Source organism: Rana temporaria, chromosome 2 (assembly GCF_905171775.1).
Source record: "Rana temporaria chromosome 2, aRanTem1.1, whole genome shotgun sequence".
NCBI lineage: Eukaryota > Metazoa > Chordata > Amphibia > Anura > Ranidae > Rana > Rana temporaria.
This window is the reverse complement of record NC_053490.1, coordinates 170,793,679-170,818,712: the sequence shown is the minus strand read 5'-3', so window position 1 is coordinate 170,818,712 and position 25,034 is coordinate 170,793,679. Positions and strand designations below refer to the sequence as shown.

Below are 25,034 nucleotides of genomic sequence, written 5' to 3'. Positions count from 1 at the left end.
CAAAGAGAATAAAAGGTGGTACAGTCTGAAGTTGAGCAGGTAGAAAAAGGAGGGGATAGAGGAAGAAGTGGCATGCCTCTCATGCACATAGCTATAATGCATAAATATTGTGGATTTTTAAGCTAGGAAGGGTCCATCAACATAGGCTTATTAATGGCCCATGGAGACCTGACCTTTAGTAAAGCCATACTGGTGTCAAACTAGAAGGCTTCTCATTAATCACAAACCCATGCAATCGAGTCTTGACTTCATAAAAGGGGATATTTCAGATGGTCATGCAGAAGCATCTATTGATTTGTATATGGGTGTGCAATGGAGTAGAAAATACCATTTTAGATCAAAATGTAAAGGCAAGGTCATGTCCACTAAATATGTTTGACATTGCCAACCTCATTGCAGCCCCTAAAGCACTTGTTGGGGGGCTTAAAAATTTAGATGGTTTGTCTTGGATTGAACCAAATATCACTGGGTTCAGGTCTTCAAGGTATGAAAGTGAGGGACCCAATGCAGGGTGCGAATTGCAGCAGGGTAGGATATCGGGGAAAGCCCACTAAAAAGGGATCCTATGGGCAGCATGAGCTGTCGAGTAGTAGGAAGCCCTGTTGCACTTGTGTTTGATACATCGTTTTCCTAGACATGCAGGGCAGTTTGTGCTCCTTCTTTCACTGTCCAGTCAAAGTATGGAGGTAAGTGAAACTACAGCAGAGTAGTAGTAACAGGTCCCCCATGCATGCCAGGAAGGGCTGCGCTTTGTGACAGCGGTGCGTGAAAACTAGAATTGGATGGACAGACATTAAAATCCCTTTTTGGAAGGTAAAATGAATTCATTATATGGATTTCATGTGTATATTTAGCTGGTTGCCTGAGGTACAACTTAAACTGGTTGTAAACCCTTACATATACCCAGTAAAGTGACTTGCCTCGGGTGATCCTGATGAAATGCATTCAGTTGTACCTGTTTTTATCTGCGGACGTCTTTTCAGTCGTTTAAAGTCCAGAATTTCAAAATTTTGAGCATTTCGAAATAAGTGGATGGGGAGCTGAAGTCTCACACTACAGGGCTCTTGAACTGCTATGGTCTTTTATGGTCTTTTGAGGAAGCTGAACCCAAACAAGGCAAGCAGAAGGCCTAAGTGGTTGACTGTATTGCATGTGGGCTCCCTACAGTTGTTTACCATGCCTTGTTCAGTGTCTGTAATGGTGGCCATCTTTTGTAGTAGCAGGGCTTTGCTTTCTCATGTCAAACCTGCCCAATGATCAAGTAGTAGCAGAAGAGATTAGAATGAACAGATCCACAATGGAAACAAAGGAAAGGCATGCACTGCACTTCCTCTGTTACAATTTCCCCTTTACAAGCAACGCGGTACTGCTATGAAATCTCACTAAAAACGGGTGAGGATAGCAGGCAGAGGCAGCAATGCCCCTCGTATTGCATTAATGGCTATGAGGCAGTAGACTTGAATGCCTAGGCATGATCACATGCCAGGAAGTTCCCTGGCTTATTTTCTAGAGACATTCAAGACGGTACATTTTCCGGGTGCTCTTTAATGCTTTTGGATGTTTCCTGTAGGATAGCAAGTATTCCCTTGTTGAGTTCAGGTCTGCTTTAAAGGAAAACAATTTTGTCCAATTTTAGACATGTGATGGAATTGAGGTAAAAGGCTTAGAGAATTGTGTACAAGGTGCAGACATTTATGCCCAATAAAATGCTGCACCTGCTTACGAGTACAGCATTTTTTTTGCCTTGCTGCTTTCCTGTGTCATTGAAAGGCAATCAGCCCAGGGTCTCCGTAAAAACACTTACGGCAGCCTGATGTGGAACATTTACACTGTTCCTGGAAAGTTCAGATCATGTGATACTTTGCTTGCTTTTTTTTTTTTTTTTTTGTAGGGTAGTTTTGAATTAGAAACTTGGTGATAATTTGATTCTTTTTTTGCTCCATGTGATACAGCAATGCTGGTACAAGCAATTTTGTAGTTCTATAAATATATTACGTCACTGTTGATGCTAAATATAAACACTGGTTTTCTTTATGTACAACTGCTTTAGCCAAGTCTGCTTATGTTTTAATAACACATAGGGCCTCTGTTACATGGAATCTTGGAACACTGCAAATAGGGTGGGTGTTTAAATTATTATTTTTTTTTTTTTAGGCTGATAACCTGGAAAATGCTCTTTTTATACCCGACCTCAAGCTCCACAGTAACCCTTCAGCATTCAATGTTTATTGCAATGTCCGTCACTGTGTCTTGGAATGGCAGAGGAAAGAAACCTCCCTTCTTTTATCCTCAAAGAACTCTGTACAGAGTGGGGAGTCTGACAGCGATGAAGAGGAGGAGTCCAAAGAGCCACCTACTAAGCTTCCAAAGGTAAGTACTTGCAATGTTTGTGAAATTATAAAATTGTATAATATAGGTGCATTGTCTGCTCATTATGTTGAGGTGTGTGTGTATGTATGTGTGTGTGTGTGTATGTGTGTGTGTGTGTGTGTGTAATATATATATATTCACGTAAAAAGTATTGGAACATTAACTTAAGGACCCGCTCATGACTATATTTGTCCTGTTTTTAAAGATGGATATCTCGGTAACAGCAGCAGCAGCTGCTGCCACAACCAAAATATCCATCTTTTTCTTGAGCGGTCCTGTTAACGATAACGGTGGTCTCTGCAGCGGATTCGCTGCAAGATCACTATTATCGGCGGCGCTCTCCTGCCATTTTATTCTCCTAGGGTGTTAAAACCCCCAAACATTATATATATTTTTTAAGTAATTTTCTAGCAAAAAAAACTTGTCTTGTAAACGCTAAATCTGAAAAACAGCCAAGGTCCTTAAGTGGTTAAAGGGGAAGTCCAGCCAAAGCTCGTTTTGGCTGGGCTTCTATGGAACACAGGAATACAATTCATTTTTCACTCTTGTGACCCGTTTTTTCAGCAGAAAGCGGTCTGAAGTCCACTCTCTGCTGACGTCGTGGATATCGGTCCATGCATCGCGTCATTCCAACAATGGACAAAAGCATAGCATACTCGATCATTATTAATTGCTTTTCCTGGATTGAAGCGCCCGCATTGGTCCTCGTACACCACTCCAGGTGGCAACATCGCTCCTGGAGTTACTTCTAGATATCGCAGGCTCCGGCACTGTGATTGGCCTGAGCCTTATAGGCTTACCTGTAGCAAAAAGTGGTTGTAATGAATTTACAGCCACTTTAAGAGCCTTTTTAGAAGTTTTGTATCCAACATTCAGCTTATCCCATATACAGTATGTCCTGTCACCTATGCATGTAGCGTAATCCTATAACTTTGCATATTCTCGACTTTCTTTGGTTTGCTTTTTGGACATAATGTATGGGATTGTTCCTTTCCTGCCCTCATCTACTACACTCCAGATTCAGTCTGCCTTCATTCTGCACAGTCCTTTCTATCCATTAGTGTGTGTGTGTGTGTGTGTGTGTGTGTGTTTGTGTGTTTTCTTCAGTGGATAAAACCATGTCTGCAATTTTATTTTGGTATAAATGCAGTGATAAATTAACTGTGAAACAAATTTAATAAAGGCAAATTCCATACAAGGTCTATGAACTTTCCGGTCCTTTTTTATATTTATAATGCTGCACACTCTTAATTCAAATATTTTAATGACTGTTTCCTTTTGCTTTTTTCCTCAGATAATTGAAATAGGTTTATGTGAAGTGTTTGAGTTGATAAAGGAGACGCGCTTTTCCCACCCATCACTGTGTTTGAGGAGCTTGCAAGCCCTTCTCAATATACTACAGGGTCAACAGCCAGAGGGACTCCAATCGGAACCCCCAGAAGTGTTGGGTAAGGCTAGACACAAACCAGAGTGCTCTTAGCGTTTTATTGAACATTTGTCATTATTTTCTATAAACGCACACACGCGCGGTGGGGTTCCTGGTAATGCCCAAAGATGCCAGAATCTATCAACGACTTTATGTATGCAGTGACAGACTTGCACCGCATTTGCTCATGGTCTGAATGTGCTCTAAAGAAGAACGTTGTCTGCTCTGCTTCTCCAGTTCTCACTGGAGCACTGGGCTGTTGAGGGGATGGGGGCGGATGGCTCTTGGCTGCTTACCGAGAGGCTGAGCCAGGTGCCGATCCAGGCATTTGAGTGGATCCTGCCAATTTTCTCGCGATCATTCCCCAGGCTGGACCGGCTAAGTGATGTCAGCCTGTTTTCAGCACGCTGTCAGCTGAAAACGGATCACAAAACTGCAAAACAAACTGCACTCCTGTGATCCACAGGAGTACAGCAAAACAAGCTTTGGCTGTACTTCTCCTTTAGACTCAGTTCACACTATCTCTGCATCCGTCGCACAGCAGGGGGTCCGGTGGGTGCTGGTCCACAGTTTTCATGTCCGATTTTGGGCACCAGACCTGCTGTGGAGATATGTGAACCGGCTTCATAGAGATTCAGTCACATTCTCCTGCTATGCGCATTCAATTCGCATAAGTGTGAACAGAGCCTCCAAAGTAGAATAATAGAGGATTAACCTTCTCTTTGGCCATCTGTGTCCTTTGTGTAAATTTCCCTTCAGTTTCTGTCCCATTGTCTGTCAGAACCAAAAGTAAGTAAGCGTCCCAATTTGGAAGATTTTCCCCTCTATTACTTTTCTGGGGACAACCCAAAATTTGGGATTTTCTTTTACTTTCAATAATAGTAAACATGACACATGGGGTGAATCGCCCTAATGGGGACATACAGGCAATAAAAACTGACAGGTGTTTTAATACCTCCTAACTCTGTCCACAAAAAAAAAGCCTTTTGATATTTAAGTTATCATGGGGGTTTAATGTTAACATGAGAGACTCACTATTACACATGTTCTACAGAGGATCTAGGTCAATGGCATTCTTAGAGGTGAAAAAGTTCACTACTAAAGGCAGAAAAGCAGAGTTTCTGTTGTCCTGTATTTAATAGGTCATATTTAATTTAAGCTCAAAATATTTACCAAAACCAGTTTTATAAATGTAATGTTTTGTAGTGATTAGTGGGGATTTTGTGTGCGTCAATTGGACTCCACTTTACTGCAGTCCAGACACATGCCTCCCAACTTCTTGAGATTGGAATGAGGGACACCTTTTAGAAAGTATGTAGGTATACGGCACACTCTGCCATGCCCCCTTTAAAGGAAAGTTGTACAAAAAAATTATTAGTTAAACCCACAAGTCCTTTTTTAAACTACTATTCCTTTTTATACTGGCTTTTACAAATGCAGCAATTTAGAAATCGGATAAAAGGTTTAGCATTGTTAAACACTGTTCCTTAAGTGGTGCATTTTATAAAAATATATAGAGATCAGACCAAAATGAGGAAAGAGGGACTTTGTCCTGAAATTGGGGACTATGCAGACATATACAGGCCTATTTTATGAAATCTTTCCTCTAAAACAGGGATCAACTTAAAACGATTGCTGACTTTTAAAGCCCCTGCAGCTCATTTTCCCCTGAACCAACTTGCGTTGTGTCAATGCAGTGCCCACCTGTAGCCCAGTAGGTCAAAAAAATAAGGTCTGAGTTTTTCTGCAGGTTCCTTGGGTACAGCACCTTCTCCAGCAGGCTCTTTACAAAAATAAGCAGCACAGTAATTTCTTCCAACAACTGGCACTGCGGTGCTCGGGAAGACACTTGAGTTCTGGTGAGAATTACAATTACAGTATCAAGCGCAGGAACAGGCATGATCTTCCTTCAGTGACTTTACACTGCAGATATCTAGCTACAGCAACGGGGTTGTCAAGGCAATGTTACAGCCCAGAAATGCATTAGTTCTGAGAAATTCAAAGCAAACTGCATATTTTAAGTGTGTTTAAATCACGATTATCCATGTTAAATATGTTTTATATGACGGCATATCTTCACTTTTTCTGTATGTCCGTTTTAAACGATTTCTGGCTAGTTACCACATTGCAAAAAAGACCCTTTGATCCCGTCTTCTCTGATCCTCCCTATTTACTGCCCCTGTTCCATCAGAATTGGAAACAGAAGTGACGTTCTGTCGCTGCCAACTTGCTACACTCTGCACTCCTCCATAGTAAGGATACACTAAGGGGAAAAAACAGATATCTTGTTACACCCACTGGAGTTTTGAATTTTACACTTTTAACAGTAAAGTGAATTTTATATAGTGAAATACAGTACTTGGAACTCCATCTGACTGGTTAGATGTTGGAATTTTAAAAGCAGTGGCAAGCCTGCTCATCTCATAGGTTTGCTAATCTGCCAGTTCGCTGCTTTTTAACATCTAAACATTCATACGGAGTTCTAAGTACTGTATTTCACGATATAAACTCCCTTTACTGTTTAAAAGGTGTAAAATGCAAAACGCCAGTGGGTGTAACAAGAGGTCTGCTTTCCCCTTTCTCAGTGTATCCTTACTATGGAAGTGTGTGGTTGTAGCAAGATGGCGGCGAGAAATCCCTTCCGTTACCATTTGACAGGTTGCCATAGCTGATGGAACACCCCCAATCCATCTGCTGATAGAGCCTTTAAGGCACACACTGCACATGCTCAGTTTGGTGTGTATTGCTGGAGAGTTGTTTTTTTCCTCTTGGGTGGGTGCATGTGATCAACACAGGGCCCATTCGCACTGTCCAGACAAAGGGTCCAGGATCCTGCAGCCCCATAGGAAAGTCAACTCCTCCTACAAACTTTAACCAGACCCTGATGGTCCCAAGACCCTTATATACTGCTGATGAGAAAAGGTATTTAGCTGTTTATATTTCCTAAAATAATTGCATTCCCTATATCTGGTATCCCGCAGTACACAACATGGAAATGCAATGTCCTGGATTTACCAACACTTTAACAAACCATTTGCATTTTTAATTGAGATATTAGTCTGAAATTCCTTTTTATATATAGTATCGAACTTGCTGTCTTTATATATGCCTTACCTGTGATGTTTTGTGTTCACAGAATCTCTTCTTCAACTTATTCTGGAAATCACTGTTCGTAGCACAGGAGCCAATGACTCCACCGGACAGTCACTAACTGCACTTTCCTGTTCCTGCCTATTCAGTCTGGTGGTAGCATGGGGAGAAACGGGAAAAACCCTTCAAGCCATTTCGGCTATTCTTACCAACAATGGCAGCCATGCATGCCAAACCATTCAGGTAAAACTTTTATCCCCAAACGTGATGCAGTTCATTAAAATAATTGAGTAATGTTGAAATTAAATGCATAGAATTTTGACTACAAGAAAAAGTGTGTGCGTGTATATATAAATGAAATTGAAGCATTTTAAAGACTGAGAATCGCCTGGTTTGGAGAGTCTGAAATAACATGGTCAGGTGGATTAGGACCGCAATAACTTCTATAGGGAAGCAGAAATTGTATTAGTGAGAGCCAGGGTCCTCTCTGGGGGTACTCCTTGTTTCTGCATTGATTCTTCTCAAACCAAAAGAATTTAACATTTTGATAAAAATTTTTAGCTTTTGCTTTAATGGCTAAAAGGGCATTGCGCCTTTTCACCTATTTCTTTAACACTGTTAATGCAGTTCACTTTTGTCCTGTCCACTGTTGCCATTTTAGCTGATGTAAAAAGTGAATAGTTAAAGTAAAAAGGTTTACTTAAAAAATCCTCCAACTACCATGTATTTTACTTTTTGATTCCAGTGTGTACCAGGGTCGATGGTAATAAAAACCTGTTATGACACATGGTTATGCTTTAAGTTGATTGTTTTCAGTGATGGTGTTTCCACTGTGTAGCACCCCCCCCCTTTTTTTTTTTTTTTTTTTTTTTTAAACACTCTGTAAAGGTCTGGTAACTGAGGCCAGTTGCTGGTGCTTTAGGACAGGAATGTTACCCAATTTTTGCCCAATATAGGTCAGTTAAGCACCAATTCTCTTCTATCAAGAAGCCATGCTGTTGTCTTGGATGCAGTATGCACTTTAGTATTGTCCCACTGAAAAATGCAAGTCATGCCCTGAAAGACATCCTCTGGATGGAAGCATACGCTGCTCCAAAGCCTGGATATCTCTGCATTTATAGTGCCTTTTTTTAGATGTGCAAGCTGTCCATTTCATATGCATTACTGCAACCCTATGCAGGATTTTGAACTCTGTGCTGAAAATTAAAAGGAGGTCCCTCCTTTTTAGCCCAGAGGACACCACACCTCTGCTTCCCAAAAAGAATGTCAAGCTTCCATTCATCTGATAACGGAGCAGTTTTCCACAAGGGTAACTTGACCCTTTTGTTTCAAAAGTTTAGAGACCCCTGCTTTAGCTGAACTAGAAAATGTAAGTTAATAAAATGATTAAAGGCCTGATACATCTGTGTGAATGACTGGTGGGTGTATGTCAGGGGGGAGAATGTGTTCAGTAAGCACATATGTATGGACAAACTCATGCATTGAATATATTTTGTATTTGTCGTATTAAATATTCATATCTGATAAGGGCCATCACACCTTTTTACATATTCTGGACTACTTCTTTTCAGGTGTAGGTTTTCTTTAGAAAGAACCAGTTTTTCACCCATATTTTACTTCTGTGTTGTTCTGCCTTACATCCCAAACGTAACCTTTTTTATTTTCATATGTGACAGGTGCCAATCATTTTGAACTCTCTGCAGCGGAGTGTTCAAGCAGTTCTGGTGGGTAAAATTCAGATCCAGGACTGGTTTACAAGTGGGATTAAAAAGGCTGCCTTGATGCAAAAATGGTCTCTGAAAGAGATCCCTGTCGATGAAGACGACCAGTGCCTCCTTCAGAGTGATGGCTTCTTCCTCTATCTTTTATGCAAAGATGGCCTTTACAAAATTGGTTCCGGATACAGTGGAACAGTGAGGGTGAGTATAATCTGTCTTCTGCTTTGCTGAGGGCACTTTGGATGATTTTCAAGCTTTTTTTGTTGTAAATTTAAGGGAGGACCTACAGTGATCACCCATTGACCTGAATTTTATAGATTTTCTGCCTTTGGTTGATATATTTCATCTATGTATCTTTTAGTAGACCAGAAAGATCAATGAGATCTTGCTGCCAAACCATACCCTTATTTTTCCGTTTGCTGTATTGATCTTTTGGATACTAAATCTTTTTTTTTGGTCACGATTCTGTACTAAGGTAATTTAAGGCATGTATTTGATTGCAGTATGTGACATGGGCTGAGAATATGAATAGCCGTATGACTCTAGAAGCAGCTGTGTGCTTATTTAAATTGAGGTTGATTTTATTTATTTTTTTTCATTTCCAGGGCCACATTTACAATTCCACGTCCCGCATCCAGAGCAGAAGAGAAAAGAAGTCTTGGTTGGGTTATGCTCAGGTACATTGAGGATTTTTCATTGCATGCAGTTAAGAAAACATCACAATACACCACCCATTCGAAGTCCTATAAAAGTGCTGTAGTACCTTCAAAACCTTTTTTTTTATAAGGCCTCATGAGTCTCTTATACCCACAGTCACCTGGGTGTTTATATACAAGTGCTTCGGCAAGCTGTGCTTTAATAGAAATGCACCATAATTACCTATTCGTGTTTAGTACTGCAGCTCGTTTACTTGATACTTGAGCTGGCCTGGCCAATTAGAGCACTGGCTCTGGAAAAGTAATTTTGTAGAGCATAGTACCCCATGATGTATATTAACTTTGCTAGGCAAAAAGTCCTGGCTGAGCACCTCCTGATTTAGTTGCGTTGTTACAAGTGTTCTACCTATCATCTTAGTACAATGACTGCATTTCAATGACCCATTGGTTCCCTTTTATTGGATGTAGTGTGATTATTGAAGGATAAGAATGATGTATGTACTTGCCTATTACCTACTTCAGTGTGGTCAAATGTTCCCCCCTCGGATGTGGGAAGGGGGGAAAAGGGGGGGACGACTTGTCTTGATTAAAAAGCAACTTTTTTTTAACCAAAACAGTATTTAAATAGTTTTAACATTGTGCTGTTGATCTCCTACCCTTCTCCCTGCCTGTCTCCAGCACCACACCCGGGACTATCAGAGAGGTGAGAGAGCTTGCAGTGTGACAAGCACCGATTTGGGTGCTAGTCAGTAAAGGTGCTCTCAACGCTCAGAAGAAGTAATGAGGGGCTGGCCCTAATGAGAAAAAAACGTAATTTCTTCAGGTTATCCTTGCACACGAAAGCGCTCGGGTGCTCAGTACGAGCCCATGCTGAGCAGCCAAATCAAGCTCTGGTGTCTGCTTTATTAGGCTCCATCCGCATCTGGGCTTTTTGGAACTGTGACAGAATCAATGCAATTCTGCTCGCAATCTTTTTTTTTTTTTTTTTTTTTTTTTTGCGATTTTATTGCACAGCAAATTGCTTTGAATAAAGCTTGCCGCCCAAAAGACGTTGCTTCTCCTTTTTGGGCGTTAAGCTTCACGTGTTTTGCTTTACCCCACAATAAATCGTGCCAAGACCACACCATGTTTTAGGTGTCACAGCGTTTGTCTTAATCCTGCCCTGCTCCCTTAACTGCATGTGTCAGTCGTTGGCCAATATGATTTGTGCATCCCTGTTTCCCTGTGTCAGACAATGACCGCTGCAGGGGAGAAGTAGACGCTCCACTACGGGTTGTAAAGCCTGAAGCAGTGACATCACCCATAAGCGCTTATGGCCTATCTATTGTCGTACTGAAAATGACCTACTTCTTGATCTTCTTTACTTTAGGGTTATTTGCTCTACAGAGATGTGAACAATCACAGTGTGACAGCCATAAGGATTAACCCAGAGACTTTGGAACAAGATGGAACAGTAACAGTGCCAGGTAGGCTGCTTTTGTGATTTTGCGCTTTCTCAGTGGATAATTTAGCTTGGGGTACCGTGTGTTTTTAGGAATAATTATTCTAAAGTATTTTTCCTTTTAGCCCTGGTTCATACTGCATTACTGTGCAAATTGCATGCAATTCTGTGCAGTGCAATTTGAGCGGCTCAAATTGCACTGCTTTCGCGTGAAAAATGCTGGCAGATTTTTTTTTTTTTCTCAAACTGGATTTTGTGACCTGCTTTTGGGGTGTCAACTTTTAATTGTCTCTCAAAGCCGAGCGTATGAACACAGTGCTATTGCTATGCGGTGTGGGAAAACTCGCAGGAATCGCTGAGTTTCCCATACCACATCAGTGTGAACCAGGGCTTAAGGCACATATACACGATCGGATTTTCCGACGGGAATTATGTGATGACAGACTGTTGTTGGGAAAATTCGACCATTTGGTATGCGCCGTCGGACAATTGTCGGAATTTCCTCCAACAAATGTGGGATGGCATGCTTTAAAATTTTCTAACAAATGTGTGTTGTCGGATTATCCGATCGGGTGTACATAATTCAACATTAGCAAAAGTTGCCCAAAGGGTGGCGCTAAAGCTGAAAAACCATGTAGTTTTGTGCTTGTGCTTTGCCGTTTGTATGCAGTACAAGTTCCTGGTCAACGCCCTTTGAACAAAATTCCGAGGCTTTGTCCACAGAAAATCGGATTGTGTGTGAGGCTTAAAGTTACTGTAGTGTGTGTGTGATATTTTTATTTTCCCATTAGTGTCAGAAAGAGCACTCTGTTCACATTGCTGTGACATATTCCAGCTTGTGAGACTCCAATTCAAGGTTTTCCTATGAGAGCCATCTTAACTGATACTACAGAAGTTACTTTAGAAAAGGTTCCTGCACCACTTTTGTACGATTTTGAGCCCTTGTATAGATTTCTAAATGGCATCCAAGTCAGAAGTTACAGGGAAAAGTCATACAACGTTGCAGTAGTGTGAACCAAGCCTTAGATTCTCCTGATACAGGAAAAAGGGGTCCGTTTTATATTTTCACACCAGATTCATGCATTTTTTCAATGGGATGCAGTTGAAAACTGCATGAATCATAAGTAGACTCCCATATGCATGGTTGATGTGTGAAAATGTCTGGGAGCTCTAGTGCGGCGTACAGTGGCCCACAGACATGAATAGTTGTAGGCACTGGTATGAAGGTATGCGCCGTGACCTGCATAATGTGGCACATGGGTTCAAAACCAAGTCTCTGAATGCAGACTGTCTACATTTGGAAACTTGTGTCTATATGCATGTGCCACTTTAAAAAGGTTGCAGGTAAACAATTCAGAGCTTACTACAAATGGTTATTATAAAGAAAATCCAGTTAACAAGAGGACATGATGGCCTGCTCTGATGGGGGGGGGGGGGGGGGGGGGTTTACTGGAAGCCTCTCACACAATCGAATATAAAATAAAAAAAATCAGGTATTTTGAGGTTTCTCACCACTGTGAATTCAATTTCAAACCTTCTTGGCATTTTGCATGTCTTTGGTGGCAGAGATGGGGAAAACTCTATGAATTGCTTTGTGGGAGCATTATTAACTTTAAGGTAAATTGATTCCTTCATTGGTGGACATAGTGACTCTTGAAATCCATAACAGGGTTTTATAGCGCCACCTACCAGGAGTAATACACTAGGCAGAAAAAAAGCTAATGGGATCACAAAGATGGTCACACCCATGTGATCAGATTCGTGCAAGACACGTGTGGCCCCTGAACGCAGTGCAGTTTTCAATGTGGTGTGGGATTTGTTGCCATTTCTAGCAACAATTGAAACTCACGAATACAACAAATAAAATTGACTTTGTAAATGATTAGTTCAGGCTGGTCACTTTATTGTTTTTGTTTTTTAATAAACAAATCATTTGCATATGACAGCAAACAAGTTTCATTCACACACGTTTGATCTGTATGCCTGTGTAAAGGACCATCTTCAGCCACTTGGGATACTCAATGATATGCGGTCACCTGCACCGACCTCCGGGTATCGCAGAGTGTTTGTGTGGCTCCAATGCACAATGACATAGAGCCTGTCTGCGTTGTGATCTGTCGGACCCACACGTACTTTGGAATGGATATCCATGCAGGTAAGGGCAGCTAGCTAGCTACCTGTCACCGATTTCAACAGATTGTCTGCATGACCCTGTACGGTACACTTGTGCATCCTAGGAGGGTGAAGATGGCCCTTCGCACAGACATACAGATCAGTATGTAAATGAGGCCTTAACATTAAATGTGAATGGGTTTATTCAGATAAGGTAATGTTTCTTGTCTGCATTTCCTTCACAATCTAGATTGCAATGCTGATGGCCAGAACATACTCTTCACCGATGGGGAGTTTATCAACCAAATTGCTGCTTCTAAAGAGGTGAGAGCCATTGTGTTAAATTCTTATTTATTTTTTCCCTCTTGATAAAGTATTTCCCTAAGCTTGTCACACAGACTTTTGCTTTGATGGATTTGATTTTAAAAAAAATCTTACCAGATTACTTGCCTGTAATTATGCCTGATTAAATAGACTTTTACACTGCACTATAATAAATAAGCTTGGTTGGATAGATGAGAAATGCAATCAAATCTTAGTGCCCATTTGCATCAACCCAGTCCATTGGAGTGCTTTAAACATGACTGCTCCAAAATGAACTAAAAAGCACATATGCATCGTTTTTGACAGCACACTGCAACACGAGTGCACTGAGGTGGTGTGCTGGGGTGTCATTCAGAATTACTGGCCCTGAATTGCACCAACATGCGTATTGCGTCATACTGCAGTGTTATGGTGTGACTGGGCCCCAACACAAGGGCTTGGCACGTCAAATAAGTCCTTGTCACTTTTCTAAATGATAAACTGACAGCTTTAAACTGGTTTGTATTAAACAGACACTACTTTTAAAGTGGATGTAAGCCCTCGTATATAACCAGTTAAGTGACTAAACCTCAGATGATAGAGATTAAAACCAACCCTCCTACATAAGTTGTACCTGTTTATCTGCAGTCTTGGCTTCTCTACATCCGTTTTAAAGTCCAGAAAGCGTGTGTTAACCCAAAAAAATCCTGTTCCCTTAAAACATGTTCTACAGGACGGTGCTTGTGCTGCCAGTTTCTCCCCACCCCTCTGTGCTGACTCCCATGTATCAGGGCTGCAGAGCCCTGACACCGGAGTCATCAGTACATGCCTCCATCATCCTCAGCCGGCTCTTGTCTGTCTCCCTCTGTCCCCCCCCCCTTACCCTCAACAAGAGATCAACCCTGAGAGCTGATTGGAGGGAAGGGGGTCATACCTCTCCCTGCACACAGCACACAGGGACAGGGCTGTGGCTGTAAATCACAGGCTGTGCGCTGGAGCTCCCTTGCCTTTTTATTTCTTGGTTTGGAGAAAACTTGTCAGAAGTGACTGTGATAGTAGAGCAAGGAAGCAGTGGATTAGTGCTCTGGATTGAGAGGAGTGCACACTATAGAAGGGTATGCTTTGCTCAGATTTCATGTTTGAGGGTTAGACACTTTATTACATTAAATAATTTTTTGTAACTTTTATAAGGACCCACTTTCTTGTGATGTCTTGCTTTTCACAAGTCATGTATGAATTATTGGGTTTGTAAGTGTTCACAGTTTGATAGTTATTTACAACTTTGAGAAAAAAGTGATGCAAGATGTACAACCCCCCAAAATTGCCTGATGTTATCTGCTACTATAGGGTGCTTCTCAGAGGACCATCGCTACAGAAATGTTTTTTTCCCTCTCTGATTTTTTTATTTACCCCTGCACCCCCAAACCCAACCACCGTCCACCCCACTACCGTTCTTGCCTAGATGATGACAATCATGTGTAAATTGGGTATCATGACACCTTTTTATAGACTTTTATTTCCCCCAGATAAGCGACAAGAATGCCATCCCCAAGCTGTCATTTTAAAAACAATTCAGCAAATGTAGCTCCCATGTTCCTCTCTTGATGGGGTCCCATCAATCTAAACATTCTAATTGTGTCGTTGGCCATTTGGAAACCTAATGTTCTACTGTAGAGCCAGGAAACTTTTTTTTTTTATTATTTTTCTAGCAGAATTAGATTGTGTATGCATTGTGTTAAAGGGCTCTTTTTTTTTTTTTTTCTCGCTCTTCTTTAACATGTTGTTGTTGTTCTGCAGGATGGATTTGTCGTTCGGATATTTGCTACCAGCACAGAGCCTGTATTACAGCAAGAGCTACAACTTAAACTGGCTCGGAAATGTTTGCATGCCTGTGGCATTTCGCTGTTCGATTCAGAGAAAGATTTGCACATCCTAAGTAAGGATTACTGAATTGATTTGCTCTTAACGTTTGTATGCAGAAAAAGTGTGGGTTGCTGTATCCATGGTTTCAGAACATAAGCTCTTACAAAATGTTAGTCGTTTAAAGTTGTGTGTTTTTTTTTTTTTTTTTGAGATAGACTGCATATTTCAAAGCAGAAATTACCTAAACTAACCTGTTTGATACAGATGCAACATACAGTGGGTGACTGCGATATTGTGTCAATCTCGCTCCCTTTCTCTGTGAGATTGACCACCTATGAGCCCCATCGCGGGAGCCAGCGGCGAGCTGGCTTGCCGCGATGGGGACAAAGCCATCATAGAAGCGACGGGAATCCGACTTGGATTCCCGCCAATTCTAGCTGCGGCATTTGGTATGAATCCTGAGAGGGAACTCCACGCCAAATTTTAAATAAACCCGGCATGGGTTCCCCCCCACAGGTCTGGTATGGGTTGTAAGGTACCGGAGCATGATGGGACTGTGACATCATGAGAGAGGCCTATATAAATCAGATGCAAACCACGCACCCGGCATAACAGCGGGAAGAAGCGTTGTCGACATCGGAAGAAGAGAAGACGTCACAGAAGAGCAGGCTTGTGCCGCCGCTAGTAATTGAGCTAACACACGAAGATAGCGGCGGCCAACCCTGAAGAAGGCACCGGAGAGCGAGCGGGAGAAGAACAGGGGAGCGCTGAGAAGACCCCCGGAGAGCGGAAGAAGGCCCCCCCTGGTAAAAGAGCTAAAGAGAGGGGGTGCCCCCCCCGGAGCTGACTAATAAATTACTTTAAAAACCCTGTGTTGTGTGTTTATTTTATTTTACAAGAAATGTAGTTGCGCTGAGTGAATAACTAAAATAAGTGGAAAACGTAAATGAAAAAAAATATAACTATAAAATAAAATAGATGGCAGTGTCCAATATGTGAATCCCTCATTAGGTGAAATTTAAACATAAACTACATAGGCTGATATAAGTCCTGTTGATCAGTGAAGTTCAAACAAGAAGTGCAATAAATCTGAACTTGGATCATAACGCTGATGTAGAGAAACCACCGACAGAGATCACCACAAGGGATGCAGGCTTACCAGATGGCAAGCATAACCAGCTTGCAGCTGTAAACCCCGGGCCTTTGTACCCCATATTCATTCACCTAGGGTGGGGGGCCCCCTTATTAAAGGGGGGGCTCCCAGATTCCAATAAACCACCCCCCCCGCCCGCAGACCCCGACAACCAACGGCCAGGGTTGTCGGGAAGAGGCCCTGTCCTTATCAACATGGGGACAGGGTTCTCTGGGGTAGGGGGGCCGCAGTGCACCCCCCCTGCCCCAGAGCACCCAACCCCCCCCCATGTTGAGGGCACGCGGCCTGGTACGGCCCAGGAGGGGGGGACACTCGCTCGTCCCCACTCCTTTCCTTGTTGGGCAGCGTGCTTTGGATACGGGTCTGGTATGGATTGTGGGCAGACCCCCACGCCGTTTTTTTGGCATGGGGGGGGGTCTCCTTACAACCCATACCAGACCTAAGGGCCTGGTATGCCCCGGGGGGGGGGGAGGAACCCATGCCGTTTTTTTATTTAAAATTTGGCGTGGAGTTCCCTCTCAGGATTCATACCAAATGCCGCAGCTAGAATTGGCGGGAATCCAAGTCGGATCCCCGTCGCTTCTATGACGCACTCGCTGGAATGTGCTTTGTCTATTCCAGCGAGTGCGAGATGTCGGCACCCTGTCGCCGAGAATCGGCGCGATGGTGTCGTGCTGGAAACACATTCTCGGCAACAGGTACAGTCTCACACCTTTTTCCGAGGCCAGTCAATTGTTTGGTTCTAGGCTTCTGGAATTGCAGCCCGTACAGAAACGGCAAGTGCAATGCGATGTCTAGTGTGTGTGTGCGGCGTGCCATTAGGATTAACGTGTGGGTGGTTGTAGCTGCACAGATGTGAACCTAGCTTTAAGCAATTCGTGTTTGGGGAAAAAAAGGCCATCTTTATACCCTTGGTTTGTTACACCCATAGGAACCAAGGGTTCTTTTGCCTGCAAGCTCTTGTCATTTTTTGAATTTGGCACACACTTGTAGTCCATTGATACAGCCAAGAGCCCTGTAAACTAAAGATCCATATCTCTGATTGCAGTTACAATGCATTGCAGATGCAATACAACATTAAATACACATTTCCTATTTATAGGGGTGCAGTTATTTTTTTGTAAAGGGCAGAGTTGGCTTTTTTTTTTTTTTGGTCTTGATTTCAGCCAGAAGGGTAGTGGAACAGAATGCTATTCCTCGAGAGCCAGATACTTGCATAGTTCTAGGATTTTACTAATTGACAGAGCAGTGAATTAAAGGTCAACTCCTGGTTTAAAGTTACTGTAAAGGCATAGAATGCCTGAAGGAAATAAAAAATTAAGTGAAGCTCCCCTGTCAGCCCCTCAAATACTTGCCTAAGCCTGACCTCGAATCGGCAAAGTGCATGAGAACTGGGTCTCTCCCTCCTTATTGGATGAGATGCAGCACCAGAAGCCATTGGCTCTGGCTACTGTCGTTCGCAGCCAGTGAGGCGGGAGGTGGTGCTGAGCCATGTTCTGTGTCTAATCGACACAGTGAGCATGCATGAGTGCCCCCACAGCAATTGACTTGCTATGGGGGCACTCGGCAAGGAGGAAGGACTCGGAGCGTTGACAGGAGACCTGAGAAGCGGAGGATCTGGACTGCTCTTTGCAAATAAATTTCACGGAGCATGCAAGTACTTGTTTCCTTTACCATCGCTTTAAGGCCATGTTACATGGTAAGCTCGTACTTGGGGTAATACCTGTTACCAAGCAGATCTATGGCCCCTCTTTTGACAGCTTGTGAGGTTCTTCTCCCCCACAGCAGCCATCCGATTTAAATCTAAACATCTATGTGCACTAACCCTCACAGCTGGTTCATTTATTCAGAGCTCTGTGAATGATTAAGCCCCCGTTCACATCGGCATGATTTGACATGCCAAATTGAAGCCCATTGCTGGTAATGGCACTGTCCCAATCTGTGTGACGCCACATTGATTTTCAAAAGTAGTTCCTGCGCTACTTTTGGTGATTTCAATAAACATCTGTCAGATGTCTTTCTAATTGCCACCGAAATGGCACCTTTTTGCCATGTGTTGTTGCACTGCAGTTCATAGGAAGCCAACCTGATATTTATCGTAAGTTTGGTTTTTATTTTTTTTTCCTTGTCTCAAATTTGCAGTTTCACAAAAAACAAAATGTTAAAATTTATAAATTTGTACCATCTATACAGTTTTAGATATGCTGGAAAATGTATGGGTTTTTTTTTTTTTTTTTTTTTTAAGGACCAGTTCACACCAGACGCAATTCTGTGTGCTTTTTCCCTGCAGAAAATGCATGCACAGTGTTTTCCATGTATTCCAATGGCTCTAGTTCACGCCATGCAGTCAGTTTCTGCACCAGAAACTGACTGCATGGTGTGAACTAGAGCCATTGGAATACATGGAAAATACTGTGCATGCATTTTTAGTGCAGAAAAAAAGCACACGGAACTGGCGTCTGGTGTGAACTGGCCTTAAGCTTTTAAGTGTAGAAATTGGAAAAATTACCAAAATGGTCTAGCCACCTGAGGTTTAAAGTGGAGCTCCATGGCCTTGTAGTGAAAGGGTTAAAGTGTCAATATTATCCAGCCATATAATCGGTGAACATCAACATAGTTACTTGAAAATTGTTGAATTTTTCTGTTTTATATATTTGTTCCTACTACTGTTTCGAAAAAATAGTTTTCGATGTTCATTTCTCTTCCTAAAGGCACCAGCTTTGATGAAGAATTGGCTGTTCTGGGAGCAGGAAGGGAATTTGCTCTGATGAAAACATTTAGTGGAAAGGTACATCAAACTATATTTTACAAAATGCTTTTTCTATTAAAGGGAACCTGTGCTGACCAAATGCTCAGCCTCCTGTTGATGTCTTTAGACCTGCTGTCATGCTGATCTGAGTCAGCAAATTCATATACATTCATAGACCTTCACATACCACTTGGTACAGGTTTCCACTAAACTCATGAAAGACTAAAATGTTGGTAAAAGTGTTAGATTACTTGTCCACTATTGGGAATGAGTCTGAACCCACCTGATTTGTCCTGCCAGGAAGCTGTTAAAGCACAACAGCTTGTCAGTGGCAGCAGAGGCGTTATCCTCCCCACAGCCAACATGTACGCACCCTTTGTATATGTGGGACTGCAAGGCAGAAAATGCATCAGCTAGCTATGATTGCCTGTTGGTTTTGCCACAAACAAACCACTATTTTAAGCACCGCATCCCTCAATTTAAATGGGTACAAGGGGCTGTATGGAATTTTTGAGGTGCAGGTATGCTACAGTGATCACAAAAATATTACATACATTTTTTAAACAGATAAAACAATTGTCTAAAACCAATTCTAGTAAGTACACAAAACATGGTTCTTGTGGATACAGCACTTTAGATGGAATGCCCCAGGTTTTGATGGCTTAATTGCAGAATAGCTCACTCATGTCCAAAAATTCCTAAGCTCATCCACTAATAATGCCTGGGTTTACTGGTCCCCCCCCATGATTTGACAAGTGTTTTTCATAGATGGCCCTTTATTTAGTAGCTGATTTTTGACTGGTTCTAATAACATAAGCAGTGCTGACTGTGGGGAAGGTTGCATAATGTCGGAGAACCTCCACTTGAAGATAATTTAGTTGGTCCAAGGTCTTTTCTTTCTTGTTTCAAATATTTTATTGTTTTATCAAAGACAGAAATGTAATTTGATACAATAGATTCGTATTGCATAACAGAAGATAATGATAGCAATACGATTCATAGATATTCTATAATCAATAAACCAAAAATATCACTCAACATATAGATATGTAGCCTGAGAAGGCCAAGGGGAGAGAAAAAAAGAAAAGGAAAATGGATGGGGAGGAGGTGAGAGGGAAGGATAGGGATATGAACGAAAAGACTAATTGAAATCAAGCATCAGTATGATATAATAAAAATTGAATTTATAAGACAATAAAAGTCAGAAAAATCTTATGTAGAAGCACCAGATAATTGAAGAAATGTATCAGAATCTTTAAAATTCAACCAACAGGCCCAAGTATCATAAAAAGTAGTTGGAGAATCTTTTGATAGATTAGATTTTCCATGTCAGCAGTATGCCCAATTTTTTTCAACCAATCAGATATCGAAGGAGGAGTACATTTTTTCCAAAGAATGGGGACGCAGAGTTTAGCGGCATTAATAAGATGTGGCAAGAGAGAACGTTTGTAAGTAGATTTTGACCAGGAACTATGGTGTAATAAATATTGAGCCGCCGTAAATTCAGGGGTAAAAGTCGTAATATGGGAAATTAGATTATGGACTTCTTTCCAGAAAGGTTGAATGAGATTACATTCCCACCATATATGCAAAAGTGTACCACGTTCAGATTCACATCGCCAGCATAAGGGTGTAGAATTAGGGATATATTTATGAGTAATAACCGGAGTCCTGTACCACCTAGAATATATTTTATAACTGTTTTCCTGAGCAAGGACATTCACTGAGCTCTTGTGTATGTGATGGAATATACGCGACCATTCCTCCTCAGAAAGGGATATATCTAAATCACTTTCCCATTTACGAGTAGTACAGTCATCTTTGAGATTGATGGCAGAAAAAAAAAGGGCATAAGCGGAAGAAATAAGGTGTGTCTGAGGTGATGACCCAACACATACATTTTCAAAAGGTGTTTTGAGTTTGAGCCAGTCTGAGTATGATGGGGACATAGAGAGGAATTGTGAAAGTCGTCTGTGATCTGAAAAGGAAATGTGATATTCAGGGTGTTTGGCTATGTAAGTATCAAATGAGAGAACGTGACCTTTTTCAAAAAAGGATTCCGCTCTAATAGATTAATTCGGAGACGGATAAGAGCTTCGAGGACTTTTTTTTTTTTTTTTTTCTTCTGTTTTTTTTTTTTTTTAGTTCCATAGACTTCAATGCTTTAAAGATGATTTATTGAAAAAAAAAAAAGCAAAATTTACCTGCACAAGTGTTAATCAGGCCTAACTGGATATTTGTAACTGACAGTTTTTTTAGTTGGAGCAATGACTGAAGCTAGTCTTTATGCACCCATGTGTGTACATCAATTAATTTTTTAACTAACAGTCAGCAGTCACTTTTTGTCCAATTTTGTTTTTGAGGGTTGTTAATAATAATTTCAAATCAATTTTTTAATTGAACATCTACCCAGGTGTATTACACTGGAAAATATCAGAGCTTGGGCATCAAGCAAGGTGGTCCCTCTTCTGGGAAGTGGGTGGAACTTCCCATAACAAAATCTCCAAAGATTGTCCAGTTTTCTGTTGGTCATGATGGTTCTCATGCCTTACTCGCTGCCGATGATGGGAGTGTATTTTTCACTGGGACTGCAAGTAAAGGGGAAGATGGTGAATCAAGTAAGTATCTCGCTTGGTTGGTTTCCCCATTAGTGTCGTCATTGTAATGTCTCCTCGTTTTCATTATAAAGGGCTTTGAATGAGTTTGATACCTGTAAAAGTATTGAATTTTTTTTTTCCATATAGCCAAATTTGTTGTACTCTAGTCTGCATCACCTCATCGCGCCCCCCCCCCCCCCCCCGCCTAATTCTAAAAATCTAACCTTTGGTTATACTGTGTTGCATAACAAAATGTGCAATCTTTACATAATGTTCAAATTTGTGGGAGTGTAGCAAGATGTCTATTTTACAAAGTAATATCCCTAAAAAAAAATCATGCGATATCAGTTTATTTTAAACAGTTATTATGCAGTATTGGAATGGCTTTAAAGTGGCTGTAAAGGTAGTAATTTTTTATACCTTACTGCATTTTATGGGGTAATGTAAAACCGTCTACATGCAGCCTATCCCCCCCCCCCCCAAATAGATGCCTGATCCTAAACCAGCGATGTGCATGTGAGCCAAGGCTCTCTCGCCCCTCATTGACTCCTGCTGCCGGCAGTCGGAGCCAGTGACAAGGGGGTGGGGACTCGGGAGAGTATGCACAAGCCACTTGCTATGGGGGGCACTCTGCCGGGGGGGGGGGGGGGGGAGTAGCCAAGAGCGCCAGCAGGGAATTCGAGAATAGGGGGATTGGGGCTGCTCTGTGCAAAACCATATACACTTTGAATTTGGTGTGAAAAAATAAACCAATATAAAATCGCATATTTGAGAAAATAATTATAAATGGCCCTATAAAGCCTTGGAATAGTATGCTACATTTCACAAATTGAAGATAACATTTTTTACATGTCATTTAAAATGTCATCACTGACAATTGAATGGTGTGAAAACACAATGTCCTTTACGCAAATCCAGAGCCCAAAAGGTATAAAGGACATTGTTTTCACGCCATTCTTCCGTATATAAAAAGTCTTTCTACCAACCCATCCTTTTTTTTTTTACTTTTCAGCAAAGAGCAGAAGACAGGCTAAACCATACAAACCTAAAAAAATGGTCAAAATGGAAGGTAAAATTGTTGTGAGCACAGCGTGCAATAATGGGAGCAGCTCGGTCGTTACCAAGGAGGGTGAACTGTATATGTTCGGGAAAGATGCCATCTATGCTGACAACTCAAGTAAGTGATGGAAATTGAATGTGACCATTTTTCAGCCAGGCTGTCATTTCACTTAAATGCTAGGATTTGTACACTGTTCAGTTTTGGCAGTAGTTTACATACATTTATCTATTTGGTTATGCTGGCAATTTTTTTACTTTTTTCTTTAATAGCCAGATATAGAGCAGAATTCCTGATTTTGCTAAAACTGCCAAATGTATGTCACAAAAGGGAGGTTAAGGTGACAAAGATATAAGGTAACTCCACTTGTGGCAAAAATAAATGATACAAAATTGTGTATGTGTATATATGTATGTGTGTGTGTGTGTGTGTGTGTGTGTGTATATATATATATATGTATATGTGTGTGTGTGTGTGTGTATGTATATGTGTGTGTGTATATATATATATATATATATATAAAGTATTTGAACACCCTGCTATTTTGCAAGTTCTCCCACTTGGAAATCATGGAGGGGTCTGAAATTGTTATCGTAGGTGCATGTCCACTGTGAGACATGATCAAAAAAAAAAAAAAGCACAATGTATGATTTTTTTTTAACTATTTATTTGTATGATATAGCTGCAAATAAGTATTTGAACACCTGAGAAAATCAATGTTAATATTTGGTACAGTAGCCTTTGTTTGCAATTACAGAGGTCAAACGTTTCTTGTAGTTTTTCACCAGGTTTGCACACACTGGAGGAGGGATTTTGGCCCACTCCTCCACACAGATCTTCTCTAGATCAGTCAGGTTTCTGGGCTGTCGCTGAGAAACCCGGAGTTTGAGCTCCCTCCAAAAATTTCCTATAGGGTTTAGGTCTGGAGACTGGCTAGGCCACGCCAGAACCTTGATATGCTTCTTATCCTGGCTGTGTGCTTCGGGTCATTGTCATGTTGGAAGACCCAGCCTCGACCCATCTTCAAAGCTCTAACTGAGGGAAGGAGGTTGTTGCCCAAAATCTCGCAATACATGGCCCCGGTCATCCTCTCCTTAATACAGTGCAGTCGCCCTGTCCCATGTGCAGAAAAACACCCCCAAAGCATGATGCTACCACCCCCATGCTTCACAGTAGGGATGGTGTTCTTGGGATGGTACTCATCATTCTTCTTCCAAACACGGTTAGTGGAATTATGACCAAAAAGTTATATTTTGGTCTCATCTGACCACATGACTTTCTCCCATGACTCCTCTGGATCATCCAAATGGTCATTGGCAAACTTAAGACGGGCCTTGACATGTGCTGGTTTAAGCAGGGGAACCTTCCGTGCCATGCATGATTTCAAACCATGACGTCTTAGTGTATTACCAACAGTAACCTTGGAAACGGTGGTCCCAGCTCTTTTCAGGTCATTGACCAGCTCCTCCCGTGTAGTCCTGGGCTGATTTCTCACCTTTCTTAGGATCATTGAGACCCCACGAGGTGAGATTTTGCATGGAGCCCCAGTCCGAGGGAGATTGACAGTCATGTTTAGCTTCTTCCATTTTCTAATGATTGCTCCAACAGTGGACCTTTTTTCACCAAGCTGCTTGGCAATTTCCCCGTAGCCCTTTCCAGCCTTGTGGAGGTGTACAATTTTGTCTCTAGTGTCTTTGGACAGCTCTTTGGTCTTGGCCATGTTAGTAGTTGGATTCTTACTGATTGTATGGGGTGGACAGGTGTCTTTATGCAGCTAATGACCTCAAACAGGTGCATCTAATTTAGGATAATAAATGGAGTGGAGGTGGACATAATTTTCAGCTCATGCGATTAACTCGCTGATTTTCCAAAGAAAGCTACACTAAGATACAAGTCAGATTTTAGGCACCCCTTGCAACAAATGTCATTTTTGGTGAGGGATTCCATAGGTGTAAATTACATCTAAAGGAATACACACATTGCATTTATTAGAACGGATTGCACAAGCTGCTTATAATGAACCAGTCATTCCCATTCCGAATCTGTAAAAAGGTTTTTAAATCCTTGCAATGTATATTGATCACCCAGAGGGGATTGTTTATCTCCACAAAAGTGGAGTTACTCTTTTTGGAGAGTAACTACACCTTCTTTCTTGCATTCTTATTTCTTTTTTGGTCCCCTCATGCCTTTGTTCTCTGGGCTGATAAAAAATATATATTATATTCTCTCTATCTATCCAGCAAATCTAGCCTGGTCTTTTGCAGGCTGGCTCTTGCACCGCCATGTTCCTTTTATACTATGTAATCTGGAGCCTTAAAGTGATCGTAAAGGTGCGTTTTTTAAATAAAACATGTTCTACTTGCCACCTCGGTGCAGTTGGTTTTGCACAGAGCAGCCCGGATCTCCTTCGCTGCTCCTGGCTTCTCCCTCCTATCGAGTGCCCCACAGTCAGCAGCTTCCTATGGGGGCACTGGAGCCAAGCCAGAGCTCTGTGTGTCC

At 41.6% G+C, this 25,034-nt stretch overlaps 1 protein-coding gene across 2 annotated transcripts in view; it reads left to right on the top strand.

Moving 5' to 3' along the window:
* LOC120929700 (E3 ubiquitin-protein ligase MYCBP2-like) overlaps positions 1-25,034 on the top strand; it is a 138,976-nt gene that overhangs the window by 85,683 nt on the left and 28,259 nt on the right. For both annotated transcript variants that reach the window (XM_040341405.1, XM_040341404.1), the window contains exons 3-13: positions 2,155-2,370; positions 3,665-3,818; positions 6,933-7,129; positions 8,563-8,805; positions 9,210-9,281; positions 10,630-10,726; positions 13,064-13,137; positions 14,914-15,052; positions 18,844-18,920; positions 21,295-21,499; positions 22,491-22,655. In XM_040341405.1, the coding sequence (XP_040197339.1) occupies positions 2,155-2,370; positions 3,665-3,818; positions 6,933-7,129; positions 8,563-8,805; positions 9,210-9,281; positions 10,630-10,726; positions 13,064-13,137; positions 14,914-15,052; positions 18,844-18,920; positions 21,295-21,499; positions 22,491-22,655 (1,639 nt within the window). The remainder of the gene's footprint in view (positions 1-2,154; positions 2,371-3,664; positions 3,819-6,932; positions 7,130-8,562; positions 8,806-9,209; positions 9,282-10,629; positions 10,727-13,063; positions 13,138-14,913; positions 15,053-18,843; positions 18,921-21,294; positions 21,500-22,490; positions 22,656-25,034) is intronic.